Source organism: Chelonoidis abingdonii, chromosome 23 (genome assembly GCF_003597395.2).
Source record: "Chelonoidis abingdonii isolate Lonesome George chromosome 23, CheloAbing_2.0, whole genome shotgun sequence".
In the NCBI taxonomy this organism is placed as follows: Eukaryota; Metazoa; Chordata; order Testudines; family Testudinidae; genus Chelonoidis; species Chelonoidis abingdonii.
Genome location: NC_133791.1, coordinates 6,798,035 through 6,814,277, shown reverse-complemented (window position 1 = coordinate 6,814,277; position 16,243 = coordinate 6,798,035). Strand labels below are relative to the sequence as shown.

At 48.6% G+C, this 16,243-nt stretch overlaps 1 protein-coding gene across 2 annotated transcripts in view; it reads right to left on the bottom strand.

Moving 5' to 3' along the window:
* Positions 1 to 11,642, bottom strand: part of LOC116824626 (uncharacterized) — a 75,689-nt gene extending 64,047 nt beyond the window's left edge. Inside the window, exon 1 of one of the 2 annotated variants that reach the window (XM_032780031.2) lies at positions 10,930 to 11,642. In XM_032780031.2, coding sequence (XP_032635922.1) covers positions 10,930 to 11,116 — 187 coding nt within the window. In that variant the 5' untranslated portion in view covers positions 11,117 to 11,642. The remainder of the gene's footprint in view (positions 1 to 10,929) is intronic. The other variant, XM_075060376.1, reaches the window with a different exon arrangement.
* Positions 11,643 to 16,243: the final 4,601 nt, after the last annotated feature.

Sequence of the window (16,243 nt, the reverse complement as noted above, 5' to 3'; positions counted from 1 at the left end):
GAAAGAAACATGGGACTAGATGGCTAGTGGGACAGAGCCCTCCCCTTGCTCTCCCCCAAGTCACAGCATCCAATCTGGGCGAGTAGTGATCAAATTAAAGAGAGCAGGTTTTGCGCACAAATAGCCTGGAGTTGCCAGTTCTGGATGGGGTCAACCACATGTTATATCCTGGGGTGAACGCTGAGGAAGCTTGTGAATGTACAGTCACTTTGTACAGCTGGGCTGAGGTAACAAGCCAAGGGGCTACAAGATTTCTTTGTAAAGTGATGGCAGAAAAGGGAGCTGGATGAGACTCAGGAGCAGGAGCAGCCCAGTTGAGATGCAGAAAGGATCAGTCGGTTCCCTCCCACTGCCACTCAGCCCTCAATACCCCAGGAAACAGGCAGCACAGCACCCGGTAGCTTGTGACCATACAAGCCCAAGCCATGGTTCCTCAAAGGAAAAGCAGCCCAAACAGACAGCAGCAGTCGCTGGGCCCAGGTGGTCCAAGTCATCAGCTTAACCTAGTAAAACAGACTTTGATCTCTACCAGCATTTAGCTGGAAAGAGTTTCAGCTCCTAAGAGCATCTGTCTAGTGAGTGATTTCACACCTGCAACAAAGTCTTTAAAGGATCTGTCGATCCTCCCCCATCCCACCCACCATATATCAATGAATAAGATCAAAGGCGCCTGACAATTACATTTGATGGGACACTGAATGACTGGGTGAGAAACCAAAAGAGCAGCCTTAAAACCATCAAGAATGAACTCCGTTAGCAATAACGGCAAGTTCATAACAGCGAAGGCAAATCCTAGGTGGGCTTTTCAGAAGCCCTCAGCACCAGCCCAATTCTGCTCACGCTGGAGTTAATGGGAGTTTTGCAAAGTTAGGCCAATGCTGAACATTTCTGAGAATCCTCGAAGAATGGCCAAGGGAGAGAGACTGGAGGGGAATCAAGGGTGTGACAGTAGACCCATGGCCAGAGACATGCTCGGAACTAGAGCTAGTCGAAAAAGTATGGCCAAAACCTTCTTTCGACAGAAAAGGCTGTTTTCACCACAGTCTGCTCTAAACCATTTTAAAAAGTGTAGATTTTGACAAAAATTCCTGCAGGGGGAAACCACACTCCTAGAAAGGAAGGTAGAGCATGATGAAAGATGGCGAGAGAGCCATGCAAGTGTGTCCAGAGACAGAAGGAACAAGGTGGAGGGAAGTATTTCCTGTCCAGAAGGCAAGTCATGCTGCTCAGTCAGTCTACTGTGGGCCTACTGTATCCCAAGTGGGATTGCTCTAAAAATGAGCCTCAAGAGTGCTGACTTGAGTCTTCATTGCACAAGTTTCCAATGACCTACAGCTGCTCCAATCCTCTGTCCCCTCCCACTGAAGAGGACCTGTCATTTCAGGCCGCACCATCGGAGCTTTGGGCATGACCAGGGAAACCAAATTTATTTGAACTTTCGGCCCAAGATAGGATTTGAACTGAAGATTCCAGTGGAAACAAGCCAGCGCACAGACAGCGCATTTGATTGGATGCCCAGGGTTTACTTCAGGGCCATGAGAATTTGCAGTCCTACCAGATCTCTCATGCTAAGCAAGGCCAGGCCAGGCCTATAATTGGACTGGGAGGACGCTAAGGAAATCCGGGGTGCAGCACTAAGTGGGTGTTGGTGAATTGATAGGACAAACCCTGCATGAGCACCGAACCAGCATGGCGTTTGGGGAGCACCGCACTACTGGAGGTAGAATGTTCCAACCATGTGTGAACAGTAAAGACTTTTCACAAGAAATGAGGGTTAGTTTTTGAGGTGTGAGTGATTCCAATTTGACTTTCTACTTTAAAATCAGCCACTCACCGTACTTTCCACTGAGACTATTCCCAACTGATCAAGCAGGTACTGCATTCAACAGCATAGGCGGCTGCATTTAAGTGGCAGGTGAAAGATCCCTAGATGCTTATTTCTACAGAGACCCCAACTTGTAAAATGCTTTGGAGCATTCAAGGTGCGACGAGTTGCTATGTATGCACAACAAGCAAATCACGGTTGCATTAAAAGTGCCCAGAGGCTGGATACAAACTAGTTCTCTCTCCAGGTCCGGATACCTTGCCCTGTGCAGTAGCATCAGCAAACAAGCTGCTTGGGCTGGAGGTTTGCAAAGGAGATGCTCCTCTGTCACAACGGCGGCCTGCTTTGGTGCCTCAGCTAGGAAGCCTGGGAGTTTGTTTGCCTTTGGCCAGCCAAATCACATGCTTCCTCTCTGTCGCAAGTCTGAAACAGCTCCAGGCTGAGTCCACGGCAAGACTCAAGCTGCCCAGTGCCTCCAGGTCAGCTGCTCTGTAACTGTGTCAGCAGCACGCAGGAGACAGCCAGATAAATGCTTCCTGCCACCCACCCACTCCCCGACCCGTTAATTGGTCCTAAAGCGGACACAAGCCATTCAGGATAAATGGGCCAGCCAGCTTGCTCTCCCATTACATGCACAAAAGAACATCTATGCTGTGCACAGGGTAACCCGGAGGGAAAGCGAAGGATTGTTTTGTATATCAGCCACATGACAGATAAAGTGCCAAAGAAACCTCCTGATGGATGATGATTTTAATCCAGTTTGAAATCTGAAAGCTACCCAAGAGCTCTTCCTGGTTCACTAATACCCCCTGCTTCCAGAAAGGAGACGTGGCCAGGCTGGGGCATGGTGCTGGGCTGTGATTGGGTGGAAGAGGGGATAAAACAGCTGCTTCCAAAGAAAATCCCTTCACAGCTGGGCCCTTTTGCGCACACACGCACACACACACACTACACGGGCCACAGCCAAAATCCCCAGATGTCTATAATCAATCTTGAAAGGCTGTCACATCATCTGCTTGATCACACAGCAGTGGGCAAAAACAATTACTGTCCCCCCGCCTCCTCCGAAAGCCTCCCATACACACACCATCCTTGGTGCCAGGATCCCATGGATACAGGACACGTGGCAGCAGGGACTCAGAATCAAAGGAAATGCTAGGAATGCTTTGACTGTGTCTAAAATATTATTGTGCAGCCACCCAGTTGCGCTAAGCTTCAAACAAGGGTTATGTACATGTCTGTGTATGTTATTTTATACACCCACAGGGGAGTGTACACACACACACGCGGCTCTATTATATAGACATGAGCTTAACTTACAACTCCGAAGTCCTGACATCAAGACTGGAAGCCTCCGTAAAAGACATGCTCTAGCACAACCAGGAGTTAGAGGCTCGATGCAGAAATCACTGAGTGAAATTCGCTGATCTTCATTAGACCAGACGTTCACGTGGTCCCTTCTGTTAACCTGGCTCTTTTGTAGCACCTCCAACGTACTGCATAAAGCCTCACAACATGCTCAAGTCTCAGTTCTGGCTATACTATTGCAACTGGGCCTCCAAAACCCCATACCGCAGACACTTCCTGTAGTGACAGAAGGGGGTTTTCTATACACGTAGGTCCATCTAGTCTCCTCTCCAAAAAGCAGCAGCTAAGTCCGCAGAAAAATCCCTCCATCCCCAAATCTACACGAGGGGGTGGGCATTAGCTCAACCGAACTACTGTGCTCAGGGTGTAAAATTTTTCGTGGCTCTGAGCAACATAGCTGCTGAGTTTTCAGTGTAGACCAAGCTACGTCTTTTTATTCAACTGGGGGAAAGTGAGGCACAGAGCAGGGACATGACCTGCCAGAGATCATACAGTGAGTCAGTGACAAAGTCCAGTCTAGAACCCAGATCTCCTGATGCCCAGACATGCATTTTAACCACTGGCCCTCACCTCTTCTCTAGCTAAGCCAACAGAACCAAGTGCAGCTTGTGTTAAAAACAATTACCAGTTTCCCTGCTTCAAACATCTACTGAGCCCTGAGCCAACCGGAGGGCAGGTCCCTTGGAGAGCAGAAAACGGAGTGAGAGAGCACAGCCCCCAGAATCGCTGGGCACGCACAGCCAATGGAGAGAAGGGGACCCCTCCAGCAGCAGCCCTGCCAGGCTGCTTCTCTCATGCGCTGCAATTCTGCAACACATCATCTTCAGATCCCACGAGTGCTTTGAGAAGGCAGGTGAGTATCATAAGAATGGCCATGCTGGGTCAGAGCAAGGTCAATCTAGCCCAGTGTCCTGTCTTCCCACAGTGGCCAGAGGCAGATGCTTCAAAGGAAATGAACAGAACAGGGCAATTAAGTGATCCATCGCCTGTCAGCCACTCCCAGCTTCTGGCAGTCAGAAGCTTAGGGACATCCAGAGCATGAGGTTGCGTCCCTGACCATCTTGGCTAATAGCCATTGATGGACCTACCCTCCATTAACTTCTCTCATCCTCTTTTGAACACAGTTATACTTTTGGCCTTCACAACATCCCCTGGCAACAAACTCTGATTTTAAAGGTCCCAAGAGTGAAGCCCAAAGAGGTAACGGGGCTGGTCCCATGTCAGGCAGACAGAACAGTAAGAAGCGCCCTCCTCTCCACCCCATTCAGTTCAACAACACAGAAATCTTGCAGTAAATTGGAGCCGGCCTCACTCTGCCAGCAAGGTTTTGTCTGCTAATGTGGCTGAGTGAAGCATGAAAGAGCGGGACAAGGGAGACAGCCCAGCAGTGACAGAGCAAAGAGACGGTTGGTTTCTACTCACATCATAAAGAAGTCGTTTGACCGGTGGGTAAGATGCTGGGTGAGGGCTCAGACCTGGGTTCAGTTCCTCACTCTGCCACAGACTCCCTGTATGACCTTGGCCACATCACTTAGTCTCTCTGTGCTTCAATTCCTCTGTAATATAATAGGGATAACTCTCTCTTTGGCCATCTGGTCTATTTCGACTGTAAGCTTTTCAGGGCAGGGACTGTCTCTTATTCTGTGCCCAGCACAATAGGGACCTGATCTGGTTGATGCTTCTAGACTCCGCTAAAGATAAAGGTATTGTCCATTCTGCCAGGACACTGTCAGGTCAGTTGTGGCCTAGACACTAAGCCAAACCTGAGAACAAGGAAAATGCTTGGCTCTTTTTTAAATCATTCCCCTGCAGGTTTTACAACCCATGAAGTAGCCTTCCAAGGGAGGTTGTGGAATCTCTGTCACTGGAGATTTTTCAGAACAGATTGGACAAACCTCTGTTAGGGATGGTCTAAGTTTATTTGGTCCTGCTTCAGTGCAGGGGGGCTAGAGTTGATGATTTCTCAAGGTCCCTTCTTTGGGGAATTTTTAGCAATTTTTGAGTTTTATGTAGATGTCCAAAACCAGGAGTCTTCAAGGCGCTCTCGTTGTATAATCATGTATATTATAGACACTGCTCACGACAGTAGTATACATCACAGAATCATAGAATATCAGGACTGGAAGGGACCTCAGGAGATCATCTAGTCCAACCCCCTGCTCAAAGCAGGACTAATTCCCAGACAGATTTTTGCCCCATATACCTCAATGGCCCCCCTCAAGGATTGAACTCACAACCCTGGGTGTAGCAGGCATGAGTAATCTTTCATAATGATCTCTAATGTGCTATAACATACTACTCTTTCAAACAGCACTACAGTAAAGCACACTAGAGTACCTCTAGCGCACACCAGCAGGGTTTACATGGATCAATTAGTACATATGTTCACGTGCTTTAAAAATCATACCCCCAAAGAACATATTACTGCTCCATGCAGACGAGCCCTTAGATACAAGTAACTATTTCTGGTGTTGTTTTATCGGTGTTTAATTGGTTAAAACCTAAAAATCAGACGTCCTCTTTATATGTCACTTCAAAACCACCTTCTAACAGTGGGAACAGCTGCCAAGCCAAGCCCAGACAAGTACATTTGCCCCCAACTCTGATTGAACAGCACAGTGCTGTTAGGAACTACACCAGAACCAAGTGCATGGTGCACCACACAAGGGAAGTTTCATGTCAGAAGAGTCACTTGCATGTGTTCTGCAATACACAAGTGTTCACTCAGCCACGTCCTTTGTGCAACATAGTAACAGCTCATACCTTATGGGGCTGTCAGAGCAGACCTATCTCCATGATGCAAATGGGGAAACTGAGGCATGGAGCAGCTATATGTAGTGACAAACTTGAACCAAAATCCAGATCCAAAAATCCTAATCTACACTTCACAAATTAGGGCCATCTCTAGGTAATGACATGCTGCAGATCACACAGGAACACTATGGCACAGCCAAACACAAACCTCGTATCTCCTGACTCTCAGGGCCAGGTACTTTAAAAGATAGCTAAGCCTTCCTTGCAGCCAATGAGAAGGATCAAGCATTGCCTTCCAGAGCACCTTTCACGCAAAGCCATCAGAACCTTGTAAACAGGGCTTAAGCTTTGCACAAACCGGGAAGTAAATCCTGTAGAGAAGGATCACTTCACCCACTTCTGAGGTGGAATATAGCAGCTGTTTAACAGAGCAGAGTAGTTTTACACAGCAGCCTAGGGCAGGAAGTGAAGAACTCTGTAACCAGTTGAAATTACAGCAGGGTATTTAAGGAGGTTAGAGTGTAATTAACAGAGCTGGAGTTTAGCCAGAATTCCGGGGCTAAAGCAGTGTCACATGCTGCCAAGCAAACTAAAATGTAAAGCCCTGAACTTCTGAAAAGAATGGACTTGATTTTCCTAATCATTTCCTGCCGTTATACACATTCCCCTGAGCTGGAGGATTTGCTTAGAAATACTAACATATGTGAGCTGTGTAGATGGGGCCAGATCTGAGCTCCCATGACACCTTACTGACTCTGCTGTTAATCTTTGTGTATCTTTTCCTATGGCAAGTTGTTTCATGTCCTCAGCTACCTGGTGACACAAATCATTTTATCCTTAATAAAAATCTACGATTTCAGACTTCAAATGTTACGGGATGACCTGGTTAAGGTCATAGCTTACTGACCTCTACTGAAAGGAATCAGGAATTCAGCTGTGTGTCCTATGCCTTACAGCATGAACAGCTAATGGAGATTCTATGTTCAAGTTTGGGGTAAGAAGCCAGTGGCTTTGGAGCAGAAGCGCCAGGGCTCTATCACAGCTTTGGCAGAGAAGTTCCAAGGTAGCCCTGGATTTGTTATAATAATCAGCCATGGGTCTTGATTTGCTAGGATGAGTGAGTTTGCAGCAATTGTGACTACAGGATACCAAACATCTCTCTCAGAACTGCAAACTTCAGGCAGTTCACAGCACACAAAGTCCCACACAAACTTCAGTGCAGTACTTTGCCCTGTGCCCCTCCTCCTCAACCCCCATGCTAACCACCCAGGTAGCTTCTCTCTCTGCTGCTCTCTCCTCTACAGAGATCAATCGAGTCCTCCTGCCAGATTGCTTCAGTCACGTCACCACCCACTGCCTGTGACACTGGTGCCATCTCTGGCGTAGCAAACCTCCATCTCCCAAAACACCAAACTGCAGCCGCTTTCAAGAAATCACAAATGGGGACGAGAGGGGGAGAGGGAGCAGCAGATTACAAACCAGAATGAGAGCCAACATTACATACAGCTCCTTCTAATCACAAGTGGTGGCAAAGGAAACAAAACACATGACAGATGCCCAGTGGCTGGGGTATGCGTATTAAAGTCTTATTGTCACCCGTGTATGATGGCGGCTTTTTAAGAGATGGAGAATTCTTCCGGCCCAGAAGTCTGTTGAGTGTGTGAGCATATGTGCCAGGCCATGGGGCAGAGGTCAGGGAGAACCGGAGGGGTTTGTAGGTACGTCCTTCCCATCCCTCTGTTCTAATGCTCAGACAGCACCATTTGCTAGTAAAATAACTGAAACAAGATCACACCAGTCTCAGTCTCCACAGTCAAGGGCAAAGAGCATCTGAAACCTTCCAACACACACACACACACACACACACCTCTCCTCACAGGGTCAGGGAAGAGAGAGGTAAGAGGCAAAAGGGAGGCATTTTTAAAGCCACTTGCCACAAAACTTCAGGGCTCTGCCTTAGTTTGGGGTGGGGGAACCTGGAGCGTCAGCAGATCTTAGGCAGGGCACACCAGGCTGCAACCTGACAGAGTGCTCCTATGTAATTCCCTCACCGCCTCACCCTGAACCGCTACGAGTCCCCCAACCTCATCCCTGAAAGGAAAGCTGAGCCCAGCCAAGGACCAGAAAGCCTTGTAGTTTCTCTCTCACGCCAGCACCCCCAGGCTACAGATGTGCATCGGATCCAGGGCAGCAGCAGGCAAGTTTCCCCCTCAGGCCCCACTGGTCACAGATGCAGGGGACCCCAATGGTTCATGCCCTTGATTGGTGGCAGCGAGACTATGTCAGACAGGAGGCAGCCCCACACTTATAAAGCCTCCCTCTCTTCCTTTCACGTTCCTGACACAAGCAGCCGAGTTCAGAGCCTGCCCATTTTATTCCAAAGTGATTTCAGCAGCTGCTTGGCTCCTGTTTGACAGCAGAGGAAGGGAAGATACATTTCACTGTGCCAACCAAGAGGACATAACATGGGCCATGCGTCACTGGCTCTGGGGCAGCCCTGCAAGGAGAACAGGCTCGTTTCCTCCCCTCGCTTTACTTTCCCCTGGCAATAATTTGTGGCCTGTCGTTCCACTTTAAAAAAACTTTATTTACAAGAGAGCCAGAACTGTTGGCCACTTGCTATTATGGCTATGAAGGAAACAGGAAGTACCTGAGAGACTGAAAGAGCTATGTAGAGTGCTGGATAAACACTGCCTGCTTCAGCCTCCTGTGAAATACTGTCTCCATTTTACACATAGATGGGGGAAACTGAGGCACCGAGTGGCTAAAGCGATATACTCAAAGTCTCAGAGCAAGACAGCTGCAGAGCTGGGTACAGTCCCCAGAAGCCCTGAGCCTACTCCCTGGCTGCTGGTGGAGGTATGGGAAGACAGCATGAGATTATACAGCAAGATGTGCACTACCAATGAACCTGAAGGTACCTATGAACAGCGCTTACAGCTTTGCAGATGCCACCCTGTTCTGACTCTCTTGCCAGGAGAATTTGAATCAAACTTTTATCTTTCTTAAAATAACTGGACAAAATGTTCCCAAAATATGAAGGGTTTCCATGGCAATGCCTGCATTTGCTAGTGGTAGGGTTGAAAGCGACCAGGTTACTTGCTACCTGTCCATGCATCCAAACAAACTTTCTCTGAGTGGAATAACATTATGAGCCTGACTTCAGTAACTTCCTCTGTCCTACTCCCAGAACCAGGTCCCAGAGATTGGTGGTCTCAACTTATTCTTTTAACATCCACCCCACCCCGATGGTGAGTGCCAGCAGAAATAATGTGGACTGAATATCTGCACTACTGATCCTTCTATCTGGACCCAGCTGCCTCTGATCAGAGGTCCATGTGGGAGGCCTTTGGTGGGGTGGTGCTGGAGGCACTACCTGTAGCTGTAGTCTTAATGCCACAAGTGATTAGCAGGAAAAACAGAAGCGAACTGTAAGTACTGAGCACATGCAAAGTGTAAATCTGTGGATGCTGTGTTACACCCCTGTGAGGCAGGCGAAAAGTCAATCTACCCATTCTACAGATGGGAACACAGAGTCCAAACTGCAAGAAAAGCATGTGCTGAGTTCCATGCAAAGTTCTGCAGAGCACATGCACACTGGCACCTGCGGGCATGCAATGCAGCATGCGCACACTTTGGAAGATTTGACCCAGAAAAGAAAATGCCTTGAGCAGGATTATGCGGAAGCAATGGCAGGGATGGAACCAGTAGATCTTCTTATGGATGGTAGCCTGCATTGCTAAGATATAATTTTATATCTGATGGAGGTCATAAGTGTTCTGAGTCCGAGGAACAATCTTGGCTTTACATGCCAGAATCTAGTCTATTATTTATGACAAGAAATATGTTTAAGTGATTCTCTTGTCCTTGAGACACCAGAATTAGAGTGGCTGTAGCCATATGAAATGTGCTCTATGGGCATTCATTCCATAGCTGAGTCCACCCTACAGATGCAGAGCTCTGGGCTCCAGAGAATTGGTCTCCAAGGAATAAATCCCTCTACTTAAATCTAACAAAAGATACAGACAGGCTCAGGCCTAGGGAGAATGCTGGTGTTAATACTGGAAGCTCTAGTTTTAGCAGAGACACAAAAAGTCTAGAATGCAGAGTCTAGAAAAGGAAGAGAGTTCAGAACAAGAACACCACATGTCTTCCATCCTGCCATTCTGGGAAATCTCTCCAGTAGCTAAAATTAAATATTCCCAAATTTGGAGATTTTTTTTTGAAGGAAAAGGGGGAAAACAATTTTTTTTTTTTTTAAAGTTTGCTGCTAGAAAAGTTTGCTGGCAGAAACTCTGCCAGTCTAGGTGGGTGGTCCTTCTGGAAAAATTAGAGAGAGAGAGAGAGACAGCCCCACAAAAGCGATTTCCCTTTGGATCCCAGGGATGGGCCCTGCATAGTCAATTCCGCCTAAGCACCCCTCATTGCTGTGACATTATATTAGCATCCATCAACAACGAAACAGACAGGCAGGAACACTACAGGAACAGCAGATGAATTTTCTCACTAAACTGAGGTGGTTTCTTTGCTCAAAACAGCTGTACCGGATGTTATGATAACTTATAGAATCCTCCCTCCCACAATTCAGTATCCTGGCACCTAACTTTCCTCATCCAGAAGAGCTGGGTACTATGGTTCTGATTCTGCCTAGTGAAATAAGAGTCAATTGATATAATTAAAAAATAAAGTTACATAAAGCTTGTGCCAATGATCCGAAGAAATCACCAGGACACAAACCAGGGCAGATTAGCTGTAACTGAACTCAACAATTATATGCAGACCCAGGGGACCCTTAGCGCTATTTGCAGAGAGAGCCTCAGATGCACAGTCAGTCTATTTCCAGACAGGGAGGTTAAAAAGCAGCAGAGCGGAGCAATGTCTTTTTAACCCCCTTTAAATCAGCAGCAGAGCCTGTTCACACTTGATCGCAGGGCCGTGGAGGAATCCTACAACAGCCCACTTTGCACGGGGGGTTCACTCACCTTGGAGCTGGGCGGACAGAGCTTCCTGCTGCTGTTTGAATTTCAGAGCCAGGGCTTCGGCGCTGCTCGCCTTCTGCTGCAAGTGACTGTACAGGAAAACTCCGGCGCCCACACAAGCCACCGCCACCAGGGAGAAGCCGGTCTGCAGAAGCCCCTTTTGCCGTCTCGAGCACATGCCAGTCCCCATGCTGAGACTGGAGCCGCCCGGGCTCGGAACCGCGTCGCTTCCCTGCGTCTGCTAAAGCAGCCGGGCGAAGCTCAAACACGCTCCCGGCAAACTGCACATCCCTGAAGTGCCTCCCTTCCCCGCGTGCCCCTTGCTGGGGGAGGCTGTTCCTCTCCTCCCCCCCAGCCCGCAGGACGGCGGGGAAGGGGCCGATCGCCTTTACTGCTCACAGCCCGCAGGAGAGCCGGGAACAAACAACCCCGAAGTATCCAGGGCGGAGCAGCGCAGCTGCAAAGGGCGAAGCCCGAGCCTGGTCCCGGGGAGCGGGCTGGCTGCTGCGCCGGCGGGCACCAGGGGCGGGAAGCAGCAGTGGGCAACGGGGGAGAGGAAAACTTTTGCTTCCCATGTGCTGCAAAAACCAGTCGGTCCAAGATCAATGCGAGGGTGGCGCTTTGGACCCGCCTTCCTAACCCCCTGCCCCCTCCCTTCCTGCGGGAATCGCCAGACTTTCCGGCTCTTGCCTCCACCCTCCTCAAACTTGCAACAATTTCAAAGAGGAAGCCACGGGGGAGGGGGGGAACTGACATGAAAATTGACCAATGCACCCGAGCTGCTGCTGCAGAGAGTCCGCCCCCTTAGGAGGCGCTGGAGGACCCAGGCTGGGAGGGGCGGGGGTGTGATTTGGGGAGGAGCTGAGCTGGGAAGGGGAAGCAGAGAGTGGGGTGGTTGTGCCCAGGAAGGCTCAAAGAGGCGGGGCCGAGCTGTGGGGAGGAGGAGGTTGTAGCAGCATAGGGGGGCTTGGGGCTGTTTTGAGGAGGAGGAGGTTGGATGTACCAGCGTGCAGGGGGAACTGCTGGGAAAGGGGCAGGCAGGGCTGCAATGTGGGGATGGGGTATTGCTGGGGAGGGGGGCAGGCGGGGCTGCAGCATGGGGATGGGGTATTGCTGGGAAGGGGGGCAGGCGAGGCTGCAGCGTGGGGATGGGGTATTGCTGAGAAGGGGGGCAGGCAAGGCTGTTGCATGGGGATGGGGTATTGCTGGGCAGGCAGGGCTGCAGCGTGATGATGAGGTATTACTGGGAAGGGGGCAGGCGGGGCTGCAGCATGGGGATGGGGTATTGCTGGGAACGGGGCAGGCAGGACTGTTGCATGGGGATGGGGTATTACTGGGAACGGGGCAGGCAGGGCTGTTGCATGGGGAATTGCTGGGAAGGGGGCAGGTGGGGCTGCAGCATGGGGATGGGTTATTGCTGGGAAGGGGGGCAGGGCAGGTGGGGCTGCAGCATGGGGATGGGGTATTGCTGGGAAGAGGGGCAGGTGGGGCTGCAGTGTAGGGATGGGGTATTGCTGGGAAGGGGGCAGACAGGGTTGCAGTGTGGGGAGAATGTGGGGTGGGTGGGGGAGAGAGGTGCACAGGCATGCACTTGGGTAATGGTCCATACCAGCCCAGGTTATAACAGGGATCCAGGCCTATGGACTGGAGGCAGCTCTGGGGATAATTTATCTGGACTGTGGGAGAAGCTGAGACTGGCAACATGCAGCTGCAGAGAGGGTGAGGGGATGGAGCATGTGTTCTGAGGGGAGAACAATGGGGGGTGAAAGTGGTGCTGGGGAGAAGCCAGCGGCGCTTTCTGCAACAGGGGGTTGCCTCTGCCTCTTGCTCTTCTCCCCGCACGCAGAGAGAACCAGGCTGGCCCAGCTGCTGGTCGATAGGGCGAAGGGGCGGTGCCAGAGGCATTAATGGCAGGAAGTGAGGGCCAGCAGACAAGATCGATAAGTCAGTTGTTATGAGGAAACATATTTCTATCTGGGCTGCTTTGTCCAAGCTCCAGCAGCCCCCAGAGATGGAGGGCCTGGCGGTGGCACAGTGTCTGGGGACAATGCGTGCCTGCAGCTCCAGCTAATGGACCAGAGGATGCTCAGCGTCCCATTAGCATTGTAAAGGAAGCAAGGGAGACTTTTGTAGCGCTCTGCAGCTTCTGCCTGTTCTGGAGCTGGCTGAATGTTAAACATTCATCAGGTCACATTTGGTCCCAAACTGACATATTTGTGGTTTTTGTTTTTAATACAAGTTTCTCTGACACCTCAGGCTACTAGAAATCCAGTGGAACAGGTGGATGGACTGCTGTTCTCCCTCCTCGCCCCGCCCAATCTCCCCCTGTAGCAGGGGTGGGCTAGTGCAGGAGAGCCTGATGCTGCAGCAGACAAGAAACAACCGATTTATGGAATTGTTTCTGTTTTCTAATGGGTAAAGGAGAATGGGGGATTTTCTAATGAGTTTTGCCTGAGTAAGAACTTCAACATTTGGGTTTCTTACTCACAAAGTATCACCAACCTTCTCCCTTCAATCAAACATCTGTTCAAAAACGGGGGGCTACCTTTTTTTCTTACCTTATTCTTGCTTTTCCTGTCATCACCTCTTGTACTTCTGGTTCTGACCTGAGTCCAGAAGGTTCCAAAATACCACTAGAGAGTCATTTAGGGTAATTGTAGCCTAAACAGCAAATAATCCACTTACTGCAGAAACATCCCGATGACTTGCAGGGAAGTCAGGATTAGTGAGGTTTCCATCCCAAATCTGTAGACTTAAGAGGTTTGGAAAGATTACGTTGCTGCAGCTGTCCAGCTCTTTCATTCAGAAAACCACTTCACAAAAGAAAGATTCTTCCATTGACCCATCTCTCCCAATCCCCTGCCTTGTGATGTTGCCCAGCAATGGTTCATTCTGCAGACCACCAGAAAAGCTTCTGTGAGCCACGTTTTGAGCAGCACTTCTCTAGCTGTTCATCTTACTACCTTCTAGGTGTTTATCTGAACCAAACCTTGGTCCTCTGGAGGTTTGCCAGTTACCTACTCAAGTAGAGATGGAGCAGATGGACCTTGCAGGAAGAAATACCTTTTTCGACTATGCCTAGATTAACTCCAGTGATGGTATGTCGGAAACATCTTGAAATACTCAATACCAAGCTGAGGGTCCATGGGTGAATTCCTGGCCTCCATGAAGTTAATGGCACAACTCCTGTCAATGTCATTAGGGTCAGGATTGCGTCTTATATGCTTTCATCATCTAATGAGTGAAGGTGACTGTAGTTCTAGGATCATACGTCAAAGTTGTTGGCCACCTTCACCAGGAGGAGTTGGAGCATTTGTATTAAATTGCATTCGATAAAATCAGATCTCTCTGAGTGTGTGACTTTCTTTTATCACTTTTTAAAATATTTCTTTTATGATGTGTTGTCAATTTAATTTTAGCAACATACAAGTCCATGAAAGGCATCCCGGCCCAATGGGTGGCTAAAGCCTGGGAAACTGCCCTCTCTAACCTGAGCGGCATCTCTTCATTGAGCAGATCATTTTAAAGGTGCTGCAGGCCTTTCCAAAGAAGCTGTCCTTGTAGTAAGTATTCAGCTCCTTCCATGTAGTGCCAGAGCCTGCTGTGCCTGAGCAGTCACTTCAGCTTAGATCCAAGCCATCCGTGTTTCCAAAGTGGCTGTGAGCTCTTCCCTGATCCTTCATGTTCAGCTGCAAATCACATTTTAAAATGAAAGGTTCTTTCATGCGCTTACCTCTGCCTTTTCATGACAATCACCTTGTTGCAATGTGGCCAGTGTATTCAAATCTAACATAAATAGCCATCGTAAGAACATCAGAATGGTCATATTGGCTCAGACCAATGGCCCATCTAGCCCAGTATCCTGTCTTCCAACAGTGACCAGTGCCAGATGCCTCAAAGGATTGCAATCCCGATTACCTGACTCCCAGGCCAGTGTACTAATTCACAAGACAGATTTCCTCTTCCATACGTTTGGGGATAGTCACAAAGAAGCATGATGAACATCATCCTAGGGTAGTGTTTCTCCAGTCCACATACATCTCATTGTTCATTAGGTGTATTATGGTAGTGCCTGGAGACCCAGTCATGGACCGGGGATCCATTGCACACACTAGCCACTGTACAAATACAGAACATCTGGTGCCATCTACACATGGACCTAGCTGAGGGTAGAAGTGGTAGCCTAGTAGTCATAAGAACATAGGCCTTAGCTCCCAGTGACGTTCCATATGGAACAGATGAATGGGACTGCCTATAGCAGAGGCCCTTTTGTTCTTACAGCTCCATTCATTATTATTTACATTTGAACAATGTAGGCCTTGAGGTATGTGTCTTTCCAAGCCATTGTACAGTAGCTGGGATGTCTTTAGTCTCCATCCTGAGAATGAGGAGGAAAAATAAGACCCGGGCTTGAAGTTCTCAGTTTGCTTCTACGCAACACATTCCTTCTCTCTCTGCTGCCGTTGTTAATTCCTTCCTCAGGTGCTGGCTCCAGCCTGGGAAATGCTGGTGATGATTTCTGAGGCCAAGGTGCATGGGATTCAGAAACACGTTCAAAGCCTGAATTAGAGGGCGCTGGTGATCCAGATTAGATGGACATGAGTTGCTGGAATGTCACACTTTGCTCTTTTGCAGCCATCAAGGACCTCAGAGTGTTGTAGGCTGCCACAAGGGAAGGGTTCCACAATAGCACCGAGCACTGCTGAAACTCACAAATGCAGCATGTAGCCCTGGACGGGCCATACCGGCCCCTGACAGATACCACAGGGAGCTTGTCTGTTTCAAAAACTTTATCAACACTTGTCTTGGTGGGACGAAAGCGTGAGGCAGAGGTGGAAGTAGGCACAGCAAGTTAGTGGCCATGCTGATAACAGCTACATTTTGAGGTATTCTGCACTAACAACTGGGGAGGAAACAGTTTTCTTCCCCCCTGAACATTTTCAAGATATTAAAACAAGTATCCTACCACGAATCAAGAGGAAAAGTCGAAATCTTGAAAATTTTCACAAACCAAAAACACAGAAAAAAAATCAATTCAGGCCAATTGAAACATTTCATTTTGAACTCGTTTGTTTCAGTTTTGAGCATTTAATTTTGTTATTACTAAAATCAGTCTAAATTTCAAAACAAAAAGTCATTCAAACTGAAAAAACCTGATGTTTTCATTTTGAAAATGATGAAACAAAACAATGACAAACTTCAAATCTCTGTTATTAGTCAAAATTTTATTGAGTTGAAAATGCATCAGAACCAGCCCATTCATTCCCTCAACACGTTTAATTTTTGATGAATTAGAATCTTCTAATGGAAAAAAATG